The 19,330-nt window shown below is 39.2% G+C and overlaps 1 protein-coding gene across 1 annotated transcript in view; it reads right to left on the minus strand.

Moving 5' to 3' along the window:
• MUC2 (mucin 2, oligomeric mucus/gel-forming) overlaps positions 1-19,330 on the minus strand; it is a 139,562-nt gene that overhangs the window by 70,374 nt on the left and 49,858 nt on the right. Inside the window, exons 21-32 of the mRNA XM_088471030.1 lie at positions 19,116-19,226; positions 18,061-18,240; positions 16,202-16,441; positions 15,447-15,603; positions 13,061-13,192; positions 12,547-12,694; positions 12,318-12,364; positions 9,457-9,657; positions 8,813-8,857; positions 6,398-7,003; positions 5,391-5,846; positions 3,677-3,814 (exon numbers count right to left, since the gene is read on the minus strand). Coding sequence (XP_088327156.1) covers positions 3,677-3,814; positions 5,391-5,846; positions 6,398-7,003; positions 8,813-8,857; positions 9,457-9,657; positions 12,318-12,364; positions 12,547-12,694; positions 13,061-13,192; positions 15,447-15,603; positions 16,202-16,441; positions 18,061-18,240; positions 19,116-19,226 — 2,461 coding nt within the window. The remainder of the gene's footprint in view (positions 1-3,676; positions 3,815-5,390; positions 5,847-6,397; positions 7,004-8,812; positions 8,858-9,456; positions 9,658-12,317; positions 12,365-12,546; positions 12,695-13,060; positions 13,193-15,446; positions 15,604-16,201; positions 16,442-18,060; positions 18,241-19,115; positions 19,227-19,330) is intronic.

The following is a 19,330-nucleotide window of genomic DNA, read 5'->3' on the forward strand; positions in this document are numbered from 1 at the left end:
TTATGAGGTTGAGTATTATGCAAGTTTATGTTTTTATGTGTTTAAATGTTAGGTTAAGCACAACTGTGCAAGTCTATTATTCATAGGTTTCAACACTGCACAAGGTAGGGCAAAATTGAGCTCTGTTGACTACAGTATAGATAGCATAATGAAATAGTTAAAATTAAAATTCTGTAGAGCTGAAATGTGTGGAAAATAGAGTCTACGGGCCGTATTCAATTAGGCTGCAAAAACGGGTTATCGGCGATAATTTAAAGCCGATTACGTCATTTTCGCCATTTTCACTTATCCCCATATTCAATTTCAAAGACTTTTCGCAGGTGCAAAAAGTCTTTGTCAAAAAACGGGGATAAGTTTTCACCACTGAATAGGTGGTGAAAAATAGTGCAGAATTGGGGTTTTGGGGTGCAGACTTAAAAAAAGTACCTTGTCCCTCAAAAGGTATTCTGTGTCAAAAAAATTTAAAAAAGTTTCTCAGGACACCCCAAACAAGGTACTTTCATTTTGGGGGACAAACTTCTAAACTAGCGAAATCGACTCCGGAGTGGTTCCCTAGTATGCGGCAGGTGTTTTCTAGAATGCGGGTGGTTGTGGCAGGTGGATTTTTTAAGAATTTTTAAGGTTCACTTTAGGGACTTCAATATATGCTTGCACCCATTTTCATGTACCCCAAATTTGATGGGACTAGTTGTTTTAAAAAAAAAAAAAAGCTAAATGCTATTCTTCACCACTTCTATAAATATGCATAAAAGCACCTGCTGCGGCCATTTAAAACCCCAAATACCTTTTGCAGGGCAATTCGGGGATACCCATAGTGATCCCCCATGTCAGGCCATCTTTTGGGGGGTCAGGCTGATTTCCCCACAAGTGACAGGACTTTTTGAAACTTACCTTTCCACCGGGTCCCGTTTTCGCCGAATCCTAATTGAATACGAGGATACGTGGGCCTGCGCGTGATACTTTATCCCCAGGAAAAATGGAGATGATGGCGAAAAGTCCGACCTCTGACTTTTTGCCTCTAATTGAATATGACCCTAAAGGGCATATAGTAAGTTGCATAGAAAGTGGTTGTACTTGTGACTGCCACGGATGCCTGATTTACTACCTTATGCTACTGTGAGATTCCATTCAACTAATGCAGGAGATTGTGCGTGTGGCAGCGTAAACTTGTGCCGCCCATTGATTTTACGCAACCATCATCATTAATATTGCATCAGCCCCATGCTCTGTGTAAGAAATCCATCAGGAACAGTCTTCCCCTCCCTGTACGCATCAATCAGAATCGCACAGAGCTTTTCATACACGCCCACATCTCTCCCATGACACTCCCACAAGTCAGGGTGGTCACGTGCAATCGCTCTGTCACCACCCAGTTCTGTGACTTATTTCATGGAAAGACATATAGGGCCAATTGCTGTCTAACTTAAAATAGGACAGACATATACACAAATGCGTAAACTCACTTCTGTGCATGCGCTGTACGCAAAAGCCATTTGCATCCGTGCTAAGAGATCTGCCTAACTCAGAATCAGGCCCTAGGTACTAAACACAGCTGTCATATATGCATTTCAATTTGGGAAAACACCCTACCATTATAGCTGCTAGGAAATAATGAGGGGAACTGAAAAACACTCACCTAGGTACTGAAATAAAAATGACAGTGTATTAATAAACTAGTACTAACAGCACCATTTTGCACTCTAGTTCAGGCATTCCCAACCACGGTCCTCAAGGCACACTACAGGCCCCATACATCAGAGATTGATTGCATCAATCGTGCAATTTGCAATCGATTGTGTATAAAAATCTTCCTTTTTTTCAATTGATTGCAGATTGCAGAATTGCCACAATCGATTGAAAAAGGGAAAGATTTTTCTACACAATAGATTGCAAATTGCACGATTGCTGCAATCAATCTCTCATGTATGGGGGCCTTAACAGTCCAGGTTTTGAGGATAGCCATACTTGAGCACAGGTGTTTTAATTAGTACCTAAGTTATTTTGATTTAACCATCTGTGCTCAAGCCTGAATATCACTAAAACCTGGACTGTTAGTGTGCCTTGAAGACCAAGGTTGGGAAACACTGCTCTAGTTCATAATAAATTAGAGCAGTGGTTCTTAAACTCGGTCCTCAGGACTTCACACAGTTCATGTTTTCCAGGTCACCCAGCACAGGTGTATTCATTACTCACTGACACATTTTAAAAGATCCACAGGTAGAGCTAATTATTACACTTGTGATTATGGGCCATATCCAATTAGAGGCGAAAAGCCTTTTTCATCTGTTTTTTTGCGGAAATTTCGCCTAAAGAAAATTTTGCCAAATTCAATTCCAGGACAATTTCGCCTAAGCGAAAACTCAATGCATTGAATTCTCCAAAAAAGTTTCTCCAATGAATTGCATGTGAAAAGAAGTGCATGCAGCGTTTTTTAAAAGTTCACTTTAGAGACATAATAATATGCCAGCACCCATTTTCAAATACCCCAAATTTGACTGGACTACTTATTTTCACCAAAAAATACTGCTTAATGCTATTCTTCACCACTTTTACAAAAACGCTAATGGCAAGAAATTTACGCAACTTAAGTACCCCAAACACATTTATTAGGGCTTTTAGTACACATTTACATTGATTCCCTATGCTAGTGCATCTTTTTTTGGGGTACAGAATGATTTCCCAAATTCTTTCAGTACTTTTCACCTGTTCCGCATTCGAGTAATTTCATTTTCACCTGTTTTACAATTGAATTAGGTGAAAAGCGGGGACGCGAATGGAATGATTTCGCCTCTGAAACAGGCAAATGAGGCGAAAAGTTGAACAGGTGAAAATATTCCGACTTTTTGTATCTAATTGAATACCCTTCTCTCTGAGGAGACCTGGAAAACATGCACTGTTTGGGGTCCTGAGGACCGAGTTTGAGAACCTGTGAATTAGAGTACACATGCAGCACTGTGATGAGATCAATGACAAACAACAATGAAAGAGCTAGTAGACAAACACTGATCTTAAATCAAATGCCTGAAACAGCCGCATAACATTTCTGGAATTGGTTCATCAAATCGCTACAAAATTTGAACATGTGTTTGAACTTCTTGAATATAAAATCAATGTAACATCTTCTGCAAATCATAGTGAGATCAAAGAATAACCAGGATAGTTTCATACAGTAATATTAACCAAAACAAGGTCTATAATACTCTATGTTTCTGGCATACCACACAACTATCCTGACACAGTCCAAATACATGGACGTCAAAAGGGACAAAAATGGGCAATGCTACCCAAATAGTAGGCATTTGGGGGCAGATCAGTCTGCATGAGTTGCGGCAGGGTTTATTTAGCCATATTTTACATTTAGAGATATATTTCAATTACTTCACCCTGGTTACTTTATGTTTGAAAAGAAGGATCTCCCATAGTGGACCGATCAGGTTTGGGACAGACCTATACTACAGTTAGGGAAAGTGAAGATGATTAATTAGAGTAATTTACTATAAATTAATTTATTTCATTTTATTACTGAAGGGATGAAAAGATATCAAGACTAATTTAGAAAGTAAATGTGAATCAGCAACAATGTCTACTGACTTACTCTCACCTTTGAAATGTACAAATGTCAAACTTGAAAGTAAGTGAAACAGAAAAAAAAGATTAACCTGTATTCCTTAAAAACACTTACATGGAGTTGTCTCCTCGGTCTCAGTGGTGCACTCTGTGGTAGTGACAATCGGGGGTGTAGTTGTTGTTACACTGGTAGTAGTGAGGCTGGTAGTTGTGGGCTGCTGTGTAGTTGATGTTGGAGTTGTATGTTCTGAAATGTTTAGAAGCAAAGAACACATTTATTTAGTGGGCTAACAGATTTGTACATTATTAGTGTCAACAGTAAAATAAATTCACATTATCTTCATGGAGAAAAAAACAGTAATTAAGTTTTCAAAAATCTAAAATTTAAATGAATGTGTTAATGTGATGAGAATGTTTGAATAACATTTCTTGTCATACAACACTGGTAATTGTTCACTATTGCTCTTTGGTTGCTGGAAATTTAGTTTACAAAGAAGGATATACTGGTGAAGAGTTTATGTCACAAACCTGGCTGCAACTCCATCTGAACCCAGACCGTCCCATACCCGACCATTGCCTGTCCCCGGAGTACTCCCCGAGTCCTCATGACTCCTTCTGCTTGTGCTTGCCGCTTCCTCTCTGGCACAGTCATCACTGACTCTGGTGTCCCTGCGTGTATGGGTGCCGCCATCTTGGCTCCAGTCACCTGACAGCGATGTAGCCATTAGCGGTTCAGGCTTTTGCCTTGTAACATTCAATGCCAATGAAAACTCACCAAGATCTATAAAAGGACTTTCTCTTGCATTGACAGATTGCCAGAACAACATCTTGCTAACCCAGCATCACTTGGCTCCTGTGACTCAGACACAGTTATTTATGCCTGCAGTTAAAAAATGCCTGTATCTGGCTCTTCAGTGGAATCCTGTTCAGCTGATACCGGTCCGGTAGTCTCTTCAGCCCATCCCAGTCCGGTAGTTTCTCCAGCCAGTCCCAATCCGGAATCATGCTCAGCCGGTTACAATCTGGTAGTTTTTCCGGTCTATTCTAATCCGGAATCCTGCTCAGCTGGTCCCAGTCAAGTAATTTCTCCAGCCGGTCCCAATCTGGAATCCTGCTCAGCCGGACCCAGTCCGGTAGTCTCCTCAGCCCATCCCAGTGTGGTAGTGTCTCCAACCGGTCCCAATCCGGAATCCTATTCAGCTGATCCAAATTCGGTAGTTTCTCCAGCCAGTCCCAATCCGGAATCCTGCTAAACTGGTTACAATCTGGTAGTTTTTCCAGCCTGTCCCAATCCAGAATCCTGCTCATCAGGTCCCAGTCAAGTAGTTTCTCCAGCCGGTCCCATTCCGGAATCCTGCTCAGCCACATCAACTTGAGTGTCTCTCTTAACCTATTACATTGGGCATTCTGTCAAGTAATCCAATAATTCCTTTAGTGGAATATTCTACATCCTCCTCATGATTCTACAATCATCTCCAGACTGCTATCCAGTTTCTACACTAGAGACTTTATTCCATACCTGACTAGCCACTCTATCTCCATTTCCATACATCTCATTCCCACTCCTCAGTGCCTGTGTCCAATTCTACTCCATGCATAGGAACTTTATCAGACCACCAAGTTTCTTACATTCCAAATCCTCACCAGCTCCAGAACAGAGATCCAGTCCAGAAACTCAAAACCCTGTGGTTCTGACAGTTTAGATCATAGTTATATAGTAGATGCTGCACAAGTTTATTATTAAATTACTTTCAAATATGTAAATATGTTTTGGTTCCCATTGTAAAATTCTGTGCCGTATTGTAGATCAAATTTTGTTTTACCCTTACCGGAGGTTGTGGATGTTGTCGCAGATGTTGTGGTAGTTATTGTCTCTGTGGGAGTTGTAGACTTAATATAGATGGTTGTTGGTGATGTAGTCACAGAGGTTGTGGTCTTTGTTGTGGGACCTGTAGAGGTTGTACTAAAACAGAAATCTGGGAGTGGTTTACAGCAGTATATTGTAATCTGATAATTTAAGCACATGGGAAAGAATCCATCTAGGTCTTTGTTGTTACAGATGAGGCCATAGGAGACATCACATGTCACTTTCTGGCCCAGGTCTTCCAGTGGTGTATCCAGGTATTTCTGTGCTCTGCAGGAAATGTTCTCTGGCTTCTCACACACAACATGGCCAGCATTCTTGATATTCTCATAGGTCTCAAAATCTCCTCCATCGTCTCCATATTTAGGATAACTCACATCAAACCACTCTGACCATGAGCAGTCAGGGACACAGTCTAAAGAAATCAGGAGTTAAATATTTACCACTATGTTGAAACTGTTGCTTAAGGATCAAAGCACTACATATTAGATATTGCTGTTAGGGGAGTGGTGGTCCCAACCAACAATGGTGCATCTTGCTTCATCGATTGATATTTTACTTAAACAATGGATTCAAGCATTGGGCTGGGTGAAGCCAAGAGGCCAGTTATTCACTGCTCTTATAAAGTGACTGCTGTACTCAGAATCTCCCAGCACTTTGCACAGATCATTGAGTGCATATCTTGCCTGTATCTTACAAAGCTCCAACTGGCTTCTTGTCTGACTGTCCTCTAAATTCTACATTGGTCACTACTATCCTAGTGTTAAACAATGCTTTGCATACACTGAGTTTAGAAGCCTTACATCCAAACATTTTAACCATGCTTGTAATTTAATTTTGTGTACAACTGTAAACACATCATCATCTCACCTGGAGTTATTGTTTCCATTGTGGTTGAAGTTGGAGAAGAAGTAGTAGTTGGTGTTGTTGTTGTAGTTGTAGACTCAGGGGTTGTAGTAAATGTACTAGTGACAGTAGGAGTAGTGGTGGCTGGTGTTGTGGTTGTAGACTCAGTAGTTGTAGTAAATGTACTAGTGACAGTAGGAGTAGTGGTGGTTTGTGTTATAGTTGTAGACTCAGGGGTTGTAGTAAATGTACTAGTGACAGTAGGAGTAGTGGTGGTTGGTGTTGAAGTTGTAGACTCTGGAGTTGTAGTAAATGTACTAGTGACAATTGGAGTTGTGGTGGTTGGTGTTGTGGTGGTTGGTGTTGTGGTACTGGGAGTTGTGGTAGGTGTAGTGGAATGAATACATTCAATGCTGCAGCAGTCTACTCTAATCTCATAGTTGAAGCACTTCTGCCAGAGGTTATCGTCCAGCTCTTGCTCGCTGTTTCTGCAGATGAGTCCATATGATATATTGCAGTGAACGTTCTGATTCAGATCATCCAAGCTGACATCAGGTGCATTCACTGCTCTGCATTCAATCTGCTGAATCTGATCGGGCAAATCACAGAATTTATGATGTTTCCTTATCTCATCGTATGTTTCATAATCGCCACTATCCAGATCTTCCCCTGGCTTGCTGACATCAAACCACTGTGTCCATTGGCACACCTCTTCATAAACACAAGCTGCACAAGAGAAGACACAAGACATAGCAGATAACCACAGAATATACATGAATGGTTCATAGTACAGAAAACAATATGAGACTTTCTGGTGACATAGAGGCTCTGGCTCCACTAGATGCATGTACAACACAAAAATAAGCTCTAAAAAGCTGTGCATAAAAACTAGTATATTGTCAGAGACATCACAAATATGCATCCAGCTCTGAACTACTGTAGTTGTATATGGAGCAGATTTATGCCAAGTTTACTTACACTCAGATACACTTACATCCAACCAAGTCATAAGTACAAGAAACATTTATTAACAATTCTTCTGATAGAAAAACGACATGGGGAAGATGTAGTAAACCTTGGACAGAGATAAAGTAATAACCAGCTTCTGTCACTTTACAGTCTGTGGGGTCTATGTACTAAGCCTTGGAGATAAAGTACCAACCAATCAGCTCCTGTAATTTTTCAAGCACAGCATGTAAATTGACAGTTAGGAGCTGATTGGTTGGTACTTTATCTCGACCCGCTTTCTCTCTCTCCATGGGGTATATTTATCAGAGTTTGATTTTGCATTCAATTTTATGTTCGATTTAGCTCACCTCAAATCTAATCAAATAATATGTAGATATCCCTGTCAAAATCCCCTATTTACTAAAATTAAATTTTAGAAGCCTTTTCTAAATCAAATTCAATTTGGTTCGAATTTGAACAGTGATTTCATGTTCGATTTTTCATGTCCATTTCCAAATGGAACACAAAATCGAACTTCAAATCGAACTTCAAATCCCCAAAATAATAGACCTTCTTCATGCTGGAATTTTAGAATGAGCCAGTGTCAATGACACAGATGCATGTACAGATCAGTGTTAAAAAATGTTTCAAAAATGACATGGGTTCCCCCCTAAAAGTGCAATCAGCACCGGACTTTTCAGAGCCAGTCCTGGTTGTGTAATTACAGGGGATATCCCAGCTATGGCAATACCCCGCTAGAAAGAGTCCAGTGCTGGTTTGGCAAATACGGAGGATACCTACGTCTTTTGTCCCCCGTATTTTCAAAACCAGGATCGGCTCACTGAGCCCAGTGCTATTTGTGCAAAATATGGGGGACCCCTACGTCTTTTGTCCCCCGTAGTTACTCACCAGGACTGACTCTGAAAGTCTGGTGCTGGAAGACCGTCAGTGAAGATCCCGACAGGTAAGTATTTTAACTATTTACTAACCTAACCCCCCCCCTAACACTAACCCTCCCTTAAGGGTGCCTAACCCAAATCTCCCCCTCAAGTGCCTAACCATAACCCCCCCTGTAAGTGCCTAAACCTAACTCCCCCTTCCCCGCAGCCTAAACCTAAGTCTCCCAGGGGGTGCCTAACCTCCCCCCGCGGGTGCATAACCCTAACCTCCCCTTTCCCTAGCCTAATCCTAAATCTCCCGGAGGGTGCCTAACCCTAGGCCTCCCCGGGAGCCCCTAACCTAACCCCCCCCTGCAGCTGTCCGCACCCGGCGCCTGGCTTACCTTCGGTCGGTATGCTGGGCGTTGGGCTCCCGGTATAGGTAAAATGACAGGCGTTGGGAGCTCGACGCCTGTCATTAAATCCCCTGCCAGGATTAGACAGTCGGGAAGCCAGTGGCATTTCGACCATCCCCTATAGTGCCTGTGTTATTACATTTCCCATCTTAATGTTGTGTGCATATTTCAGGAAATTCAATACATTTAAGAATTAGAAATTATACTTTGTTTTATAATCATGAATTGCTCAGTAGAGAAAATAGTGCCCTGGTAAAGAATCATTGCGCAGTAAGAGTAGTAGAAGTACTTACTTGAAGATTGTTGGGTTGTTGAGGTCAGAGGAACGGTGGTGCTGACTGAAAATAGAAGTTATATTTTATGATGTCTTCATATTTTGAAGCAAATTACAAATCAACAAGAAACTATAAATACACAATGGGGTATATTTACTAAAGTGCGGGTTTTTAGAAGTGGAGATGTTGCCCATAGCAACCAATATGCCAAAAATGCAACATATGTGATAAAATTACTCTAAGGGACGAATTCAAATAGCCGTGATAATTAATCGCGGGTTAATGCAGTGGCTGGGGCTATTCAATTATAGCCCGTGGCAGCCCTTAACATGGATTTCTGTTGAAGCTTGAGGGAGGCTCGACCAGAAATCTACGATGTTACCTTATGGCGGGTCCCGCAAACACGTTAACCCATAGCTCCAGGCACAAATACCGGGAATCTATGGCTTAACGCGCAGTAGACGTGGATTTACTGCGCAAGGAAAATAGCTTTTAACTGATTAGCTCTCCACGTAAAAATCTAAGGCTACTAGAACTTGTTCTCTGGCGGCAATTTTTTGCGGCTAATTGAATCCAGCCCTAAATGTCATATTATAATGCTATTACAGTGATAGCATCTACAGGATACAGACAACAACTTGAAGAATCTGTGGAAGCATTACCTGTTGTGGTCAGACTGGCTGTCGGAGAAGTGGTAACAGCAGTGGTGGATGAAGTTGTGGGTATTGCAGTGGAACAGACATCAATTTCAACCTTTTCTGTTCCGTTGACACAGGTTATCACAATACAAACTCCAGACTGTTCTTCTTTGGATATGATCTCGCCCTCTTCATATATTGTGCCATTGATGATACAGATACAGGCTACAGTGAATGAGACAATAACAAAAATATTTTGACCTGAATTAAAAAAATCACTTTGAGTTGTAACTTACGTCACTTTTCTGGTGAACAGTACAAGAGCAAGTAACTTCACTATTGGCCATGAACACGTATTGAAACTGGTGCAATTAAAACAATCTAAAAAATAAGTCTTAACTAAGTCTCTCTATTTTCATAGATGTAGGTTTTTTTAACACTCTGCGGTTAGACGTGCTTCTCTGTCTTGCAGTATCTCAGTGAAAGTGCAGAAGTTTAACTCTGCATTAGATGTGCGGTTTGGTTCTCCAGAAATCCGAATCTACCAGAATTTCGTGATGCCGGGTAAATCCGAGTCGCGGTTTTAATCTATTGAGGAGATCCGGGTAAATCCGGGTCGCGCTTCTGATCTTTCTGCGGTCCGGAATTCGGATTTTAAATCCGAATTTCAGGTTTTGGATTGCATAAATTACATGATTTTAGCTGTTTTAAAACTTTTTATCTATTTTTTATTTAAAAAATCCAGATCCAAAACCAAAACACTTGAGGGTGGCTTGCAAAACCAAATCCAGATCCAAAACCTTGAAGGAGATACAGATCCAAAACCAAAACACGGGGGTCGGCGCATATCCCTAATATTTTTTATGGCGACTAGAATCCCTATGCTAGTCCCCATGAAACAAAAATCCCTATTTTTGATTCTTGATTTCTGGCAGTTAAATTAATATAACCTGTTATGTCAAAGCAAAGTAACTGACTTTTTAAACTTTGTCATTATAGCTTTTTGTCCAATATAGTATCAGTATTATTTGTAACACTCTCTATGAGTTGCGGAATGTACAATCACATGTTAACTAAAGCAGGGGTGGGCGATAAGTGGCCCTCCAGCCATTGTTGAACTGCAAAGCCCAGCATGCAACAGTTTTAGCATGGCCTAATAGTAAGACTGTGGCAGGGTATGCTGGGATGTGTAGTTCTACAACAGCTGGAGGGGGGGTGCTTATTGCCCACCCCTATAAATCTAAAGGAATTGGAAATAAATACTCAATTACATTGTACCGTTTAAAAGTTCTGCAGTGGAATGTTATAGTAAAACAGAATTCTTTTTTACTTTTTGCTTCATCTATCCTCAAAGACCTTGCCATTTTCATTGTTTGACTACTGTCTGTGGGCCAGATTCATAGATGTATGCCGATATTTATGGAGTTGAGCGATTAAACTGGTCTGCATTTTTTATTTTATTTCCTGTGGTCAAGGTTTTCATAGGTGATCTTTTATATTTAATGGATGGTGAATTCAAAAATATAACTCAGCTAGCTCAATCAGGTCAGGTTTTTTTACTCTCTCTAGTTTAAAAAAGTTCATATTTCGTAAATAAATTATATAATAGTTTGGAAATTATAATGTTTATTGTATCAAAGCAGACTTACATTCACATCAATTGTACAGTACATATATATACAGTATATCTGTGTGTTCCTGAAGACGGGGTCTCCGTATCCCGAAACGTTGAAATAAACACGTTGTTTCACCTTATTGTGAAGACTCCTGAGTGCCGCTGTATCACTGTGGATTATATATGTATATATATATATATCATCCACACCGGCGGCACTCAGGTACATAAAGGCGTCTCAACACAGGGGTATATACCGACGTTTCGGAGCCATTTATTGCTCCATCATCAAGGTCCTTGATGATGGAGCAATAAATGGCTCCGAAACGTCGGTATATACCCCTGTGTTGAGACGCCTTTATGTACCTGAGTGCCGCCGGTGTGGATGATATATTGGGACCTTCTCGAGTTGGTCTCTGACGGAGGGCACCAGGGCCTTTTTTGGTGTGTAGTGCTGGGAGTGCCACTCGATATGGAACATATATATATATATATATATATATATATATGAAATGGTGCACAATGTAAGTCTGCTTTGAAACAATAAACATTATAATTTCCAAACTATTATATAATTTATTTACGAAACATTAGCTTTTTTAACTTGAGAGAGCAAAATGAGTTATATTTTTGAATTCACCATGCACTAATTATATAAGCTCACCTAAAAAAAAGGTAACTTCAAATATGACGCATGCCAGTGTTATCGGTGAGCTGTGCATTACCGTAGTTGTTCCCAGCATTTGGGGGAGGGAACGAGGAGTGGTGGCAAAGAATGCAGGTATATCATAACTGTTTTGGGGGCGTGTCTCCTCCTGCGTCTATGATCCTGTACGCAAGAAACATGGCTCCCGCATCTCAGTTCCCGCACCATTCTGCGCTACCACAAGGTTACTCTGAAGACTGATAATCAAAGGATCTGTGACTGATTCTGTGTCTTTGTACGCAGATGCTTGGGTTTGCAAAGCCGCAGGTGGTCATCTCTATACATTCCTCGCGGATCTGCATCTTTTGCATATTTTCGCCCAGCAGCTGCGTGCAAAGACGCAGCAGAGGCAGCATTAGCGTCCATCTCTGAATCAGGCCCTATGTCACCTCCTTGTTCCTCATTTATGTCTGTGCGGCACCATCAGTTTATGCTACTACAGGTATATACAGCTTTCCGCTATGTTGTAGTATAATTCTTCTACTCACCATAGAAGAGATATCACAGTAGTAAGAACCCATATACAAAAGCATCTTTATCTTTATAACTAAATGCTAAATGTACCTGATTGATTGTAGACGCAGCTGGGTTTTGATTCAGTCGAACATATACTAAAACGAGAAATCATCTATTAAACATTGCATTGTGCGGAGAGACGATTGCACAAGATTGCAGTCTCAGAATGTCACATAACAAGTCAAGATATTACTTGGTTTGACTACAGGATGCATATTATCCCATATGCATATTAAACGGACTCACTTTAAAATGTGGACTAAATCATAATTCTTACCATGTGTAGCAATTCACATCAGAAGGCACTACAGCACCAATCTCATAGTGAGTATTATTAATGTAACAACCGCATTCCTCTGCCGTAACGCAGATCTTCTGTGACTCATCATAAATGGGTTTATCCTCTGGGCAAGTTGGGTAGCAGCCTTAAAAAGATACATATTTAATTTGTGAGATGAGATAAGCTTTATATGCCAGCGTGTAAAAATGTAAGTCTGTTGAGTAGAAGTACAACCTGGCCAGAGATTTAAGTAATGCATAAATATATAATCATTACTACGGTAATAAGTGCTCTTGTAGTTATATGCACTGAAGACACAAGTGTAACGTTCTACAAATCTATCAGTGCTTCGTGTTTGATACAGTGATATAAAATTATACATTTTGTAAACAAAAATACAATTTTTATATAGTTCAAGTGGCTACGCCAAGTTTTATTCTGAGCGTACCAATGACGTGGTGACCTATTATGTAATATAGAAAGTGATTTATGACAGCTATGGAGCACTTACCTTCCAGATATGTGATGGTGACATTAGTATAGACATTATTGATAGATCGGCATGTTTGTATGTCGTGATTACCACATGGGTGATAATGCCACTCGCACTCATCCTTCGGGTTGTAGTAGTCACAAAATATGGCTAAAGTAAAAAAAATAGTTTTCTGTAAACTGTTCACATTTATAGAGATGGTTAATTAGATTTGCACTAACCATGTACTGATCCTACAACCTAATACACCTTAATGCACAGAAAAACGCAGAAAAGGGAATGTCTAAAGATTATACCTTTTCAGTATATATGGTTACGGTATATTGCTTTAAGAGTTTTGAGGTCATATTAGAAACATCAGAGTCTAAATGCATTTGGATAAAGTATAGGAGTTCAAACCAGATTAAATGTTTGCTTGTATGAATCCTAGTAACTAAATAGCTACGTTGCTTTTTAAACACCAATTTTCAGGGCTAACAACAAGAGATACAGATCAAATAATATTTGTAGGACATCACCAAGTCAGTACAATTTATTCTGGATTCTAATCAGAGGGCCATAGAATTTCTAAAGACCTCTTTACTGAATCAGGACAATACACAAAGGTGTTTTAAGAGGTATCTTGGATTCAATGAAGAGGTCTTATCCACTCTTATTTTGTTCTTGTGACCCATTTTATAAGTGATAAATGTGCAACCATAAATTACTTCAGGTTGGCTAGTAATGTTGTATTGCTTTGTTGTACACCATTCAATGTGAACGTCATAAACTTTGGCTATATGTGGTCTGAGAGATAATGAGTGCTGTGCTGTTATTCTTCTGTCATTGCAAATTTACATTTTGGATATATATATATATATATATATATATATATATATATATATATATTGTATTTCTGAAAATTGTATGTTATAATGACAGAAATCCCACTAACATAATTGGACACACTAAATCACATGACTGTTCACTGCACACCACTCTACGTCACCACATGCAGGAACTACTTACAACTGTCACTCCACAAATGTAAACAATAGCAACACTCACAGAGAAAAGCAGCACAACACTGCCTCACTAACAGAAATACACATTTCTGACAAAAACATTTCAACTGTTTTTATTCACTTACTCTGTTATCCAGTTACATGTTTATTCATTATAAATAATTTAAATTAAAAAGCCTATTCCAAACTATTTTTCATCCTATTGTATATCTGTTCACCCTACTTCATCTCCTTGTAGAATCATTTAGTCACAACTGGGGCCATTTTATAAGATAGATATACCACTCTTGGGTGTGTGGTCACACTATGATATACTATCAGACTATATGTCCCGTATTCAATTAGCGGCGAAAACTGATGTTTTTTTCGCAAAATCGGATGATTTTTGACAATAAAAGGGGCGAAATTGGCCGATTTTCTAAAAGAACAACCAGGCGAAAATGGGAAACAGGTGAAAATGGCGCAAATAACAGGATAAAAGTTTTCTCCATCCCAGACCAGGAGAAAAAAAATGCAAAATCCCTATTCTTGCCTAAAAATGTGGCGATTTCTTTCAGAAGCCTTTCGACAACTCCCCTAATGATAAATTACCGCAACAAATGTCATAAGTTGCGTTCTTTGGCAAAAAACGACCGGTCAAATTTTGGGTGAAAAAAAAAATTGTTGAAAAGGGTTTAATAATGTATTGGGTCTGATATTTCGGGGGGCGGTATGGATGCGTCAAGTGTTTTAAACACTGCACCACAGGCGGTGGTTTTTTACTGTTTTTAAAATTGCGCTTTTACGACACAAAAATATACTTGCTGCATTTTAACGTACCCTAATTTATGTGGAACAGTAATTACCTGGAAAAAAAATAGCTCCCTATAATTTTTTCAATGTTTTCCCATATAATCAAAAGACCACCAATTGACGCAATTTAAGTACCCAGATTCCTTTTATTATGGCCAATCGTACACTTCTAAAATTATTTCCGATGTACGTCAGCCATTTTTTGGGGTACAGATGTATTTTACAGAGTTTTCACCTATTTTCGCCAGGTTTATTTCGCCCCTCCCATTTTTGCGATTTTGTTTGGTGAAAATTAGCCGATTTTGCAGTTTTTTTGGTGAAAATCATCCAATTTCGCCATCAGCAAAAAAACTACTGTTTTCTGCGCTAATTGAATATGGGACTATAATCTTATGAGAGGTACAGTGTACTATTTGCTCTAATTCTTTTGTTGAAAAAATACTAATTTATATACAATTTTCATAGAAAGGAATACAACAGTAGCTCTATCGAACACTTTATCATTTTGTAAATGGATTAGCACAATTTATCCTGTTCTTTGCACGAAATGTTGCATAAAATGTGAATTCCTGACAGACTCTGCAGAAAGTACATAATACTCTACTCACGGCAAATGTCAGGTGTTCTCCAGTAGACACAAGCTTCTGCTTTGGTGCATTCCTGGGCGTAGGCTGCAACTGCACTACAGAAACATTCACAGTCCCCACCACTGTCACACGAGCAGGCATCATTTACACAAGCTTCGTAAAATGGTTTTGGATCCACCTTAAACAAATGTTCACTCTCAGTTAGTTTGTATGGACATAAACATCAGTAACAGTACCGTGGCTCAGAAAGCATTTATTTTTAGACTTTTCACATATATGGATTGATAACTGATCATTTCATGCTGACTTCTATTAGTTTGACATATTTCCTCTGTTTTCTGTCATCTTTGAGCTACCATGTTGCTCCTGAACTAGTTATAGGTATTACTGTGCCGAATAATGAGAACAAAAACAATTCTGTTACACAGAAAATGTATTGCAATGTATAACAGTTATAGAATCATTGGCTAACCCTTGGTACTTAGGAACCCTCAGCCATGATGCCCTTCCGAGACTCCCGCCATATTTATAGTATGGCCTCAGTTAACCAATAGCTGTTAGCTCCAAGGGACTCAACACAACCCTTCCCATCTGTTTAAGTAGTAGGGCAAGGGGAACAAGCATGACCTATGACTGGACTGTCCTTGGTCAGTCAACATTCTCTTTAGACATAATGAGAAGATTTGTTAGTTGTATATATCAGTTGTCTAGTTCTTTGCCAAACTTTAGCTGAAATGTTATTTCATATGAATTCTGCATGGTCTATACCAGTTTACCTTGCTGTGGCAGACTTTGAAAACTTGGCTTTTGATTAAGCCGCACTGCTTCTCAGCCCAGGAGTGGCGATGCGGGTTCTGACTGCAGGGATTGACCACATCTGATGCGTCAGGACAGTTGGAGTCAACCTTCCAGCTGTTTCCAAACTCCAGCACATCAGTGACTTGTAACATGTGGCTGGTTGTAAAATCATTTTGTGATTTATCATCAAAGTTTCCGCACAAACCACACAATTTGCCCTGGAGGAAAAGGAATGATAGAAAAAAAAATGTTTAGTATATGCCACCAGGTATTGTACAGAATATCCACAACCTAAAGTTCATTTCAGTCAAAAAATACTTACAGTTTAATAGACATTTGAATTCAAAAGAACATATTTCATGGTATTCATTTGTGTTTGAACTATTTTAAACAATACTATTTTAGCTTTGGGCTGATTTATGTTCTATGCCAGTATTCCCAAATGCATTCCCCAGGGAGCACTAACAGTACGTGGTTTCCATGTTTCCTAGTTGGTGCACAGGTGTATTAATTCCTGACTGCCACATTTTAAAATATCCACAAATGGAGCTAATTCTTTCACTTTTGATTCTGTGAGGAGCCTGGAAAACATGCACTGTTAGTGCTCTCTGAGGAATGAGTTTGGGGAACATTGTTCTGCGCCAATGATCAAATATTCTATCAGTAGAAACTTTTATTGCATTCACTCTTTGGCACTATAGTAATAACACGTTTTTTTAATTATTTTAATCCCAACTAGTGGAGCTTTATTGTGAGTGTTGCTGCCAACCTCTAAAATGACCTCCAAGTCAAACCGGCATGCAGCCTCCCAGACTATAAACATGTACTTAAAACTCCTCTCTTCATTCAAGGCATTCAACCCTCCTCCTGAGTCTCCACGGTTCTGCTCACCTCTCCGTCTTTGTGTCTACCCTTATCCCTCAAGAATGTAAGTGCTTGAGTGCAGGTCCCTCTGTCCTTTTGCTTTCTCTACATAATTATGTCATTTGCGGGTTGCTATTATAGAAGTATGCATTTATGTACATTTAGGAAGTTGTATGTAATGGTCTAGTTTTTTCACCTTTTTCCATTTTTTGTACGCTCTGTCCCCTATGCATGGCACTAGGGAACGCTTGTGACATCATATAAATAAGAAAATAACAATGTCTATTTATGATCTGTTGACAGTTGTAGCCTGACTGACTTAAACAAACACTTAAACATCTACGTCTCTCATCCCCGCGCATTACTTGTTCCCATGCACGGTTACAGGACTTTTTTCGGGCTGCGCCCACCCTGTGGAATGCCCTCCCACGCACAATAAGACTTTCCACTAGTTTCCAAACATTCAAGCGTTCTCTGAAAACTCACCTCTTCAGACAAGCTTATCAGATTCCAGGATCCCCCCTAACCTAACCTTTTATAGCTCCCTATCTAACTCCCCTATGTTCTCTTTCTTCAATATATCATCCTCCTAACCCTTGGCCAACTTTCCAGTGTGATTGGATTATACAGCCCACCAAGAACATCTGCAATCGGGCTGGACCAATTTGCTATATGTAGCACCTATCCTTCTGTATCAACAGCTATTTCTCTATAGATTGTAAGCTTGCAAGCAGGACCTTCTTACCCTTATGTATGTCTTTTATGTATGTATGTCTTTTACAACCCAGTATAATGTTAATGTTGATTCAAATTGTAAAGCGCGACGGCATTTGTTGCGCTATATAAGAAACTGTTTATAAATAAATAATAATTAACTCTTCTAGGGAAGGGATACATGCATTGTTTACTTACTCTAGAGTGACAAAGATTATGTTCCAAAAGTCCCATGTAATGCTGAATGAACTCTGCTTACCTTGTATGCAGGTGACACCTTGATGAATATTGTGGTTTTTCTGTCCCAAATCAGTAGAATACCATTGCTTGCTTCAATGACCAGGTAAACCCCTACTTCTCGTGTCAGGTACTTCACAGGTTTTCCACCCTGCCCTACGGTTTCCTCTAAGTGTTTTTCTGCTAACTTCAGTACAGTGCTCTGAAATATGTAAAAATCCATCCAAGGAAGGACATATGTTATTGGATGTTTGTATACAGTCACCATGATACTCTACACAATTTAGCAAGTTTTACTACAGCAATATACCTATATTAAATTCTAGCTTGCATATAACATATATGGTTTCTGGTAGTCTTAGTTATATGTTTTATGTCATCCTGGTCTAAATTATACAGTATACTATTAGATTTAAAATTCTGCTAAAATCAACTATGTTAATAATAAACGTACACTCTTAGGGGTAAATATACTAAAGTGAGATTTTTTAGAAGTGGAGATGTTGCCCATAGCAAAAAATCAGATTCTAGCTATTATCTTCTAGAAGGTGCTAGATAAATGTTAAGTAGAATCTGATTGGTTGCTATGGGCAATATCTCCACTTCTAAAAACTCTCACATTAGTAAATATATCCCTTAATGGTGACAATTTGATCTTTATGTCTATCATGAGGGCTTTGTCATACATGTCCAACCAGCAACATTAACATTAAAGTTATTAACGAGGTATAACATACTGGTCATTTACTGGATATGATATATTAGTAAGGTATGCAGTGAATGGATATTTATATAGTAAAACCCATATAACACAGCCATAGTCTGCAAGATGTAGACACGGGGGTAAATCCGGCAAGTCTGCCTGTATTTTTAAAATCTCAATCATTTATATTGCACCCATGACTGTCTGTCTGCATTGCTTGGACTTTTTATTGCACATGGGTCATTCAGTAACAGATTTTTTATTCTCCTCCCAAAACAATTCCCGATCTCACACTTAAAACTTACAACCATCATTAATGACAAGAGTCAAAAATCCACCAATCAACCAAAACACGAGATAATATATATACATACCCCAAGAAAAACTTTGATAGACTTTGAACACGTAACACCAGTAGTGCCACATGGGATGTTCTCTGTGATGATGCTAAAGTTGCCATGAGAATTGTTAGGACCACAGTAATCCTGGAATTAAATGATAAGCAAAATAGCTGTTATTTTCTATATACTCAATGTATCATAGTAAATTTTCATTTAACTATCACACATATTATAGTCTAAAGCTGGGT

Source organism: Taudactylus pleione, unplaced genomic scaffold (genome assembly GCF_031769625.1).
Source record: "Taudactylus pleione unplaced genomic scaffold, aTauple2 ptg000109l, whole genome shotgun sequence".
In the NCBI taxonomy this organism is placed as follows: Eukaryota; Metazoa; Chordata; class Amphibia; order Anura; family Myobatrachidae; genus Taudactylus; species Taudactylus pleione.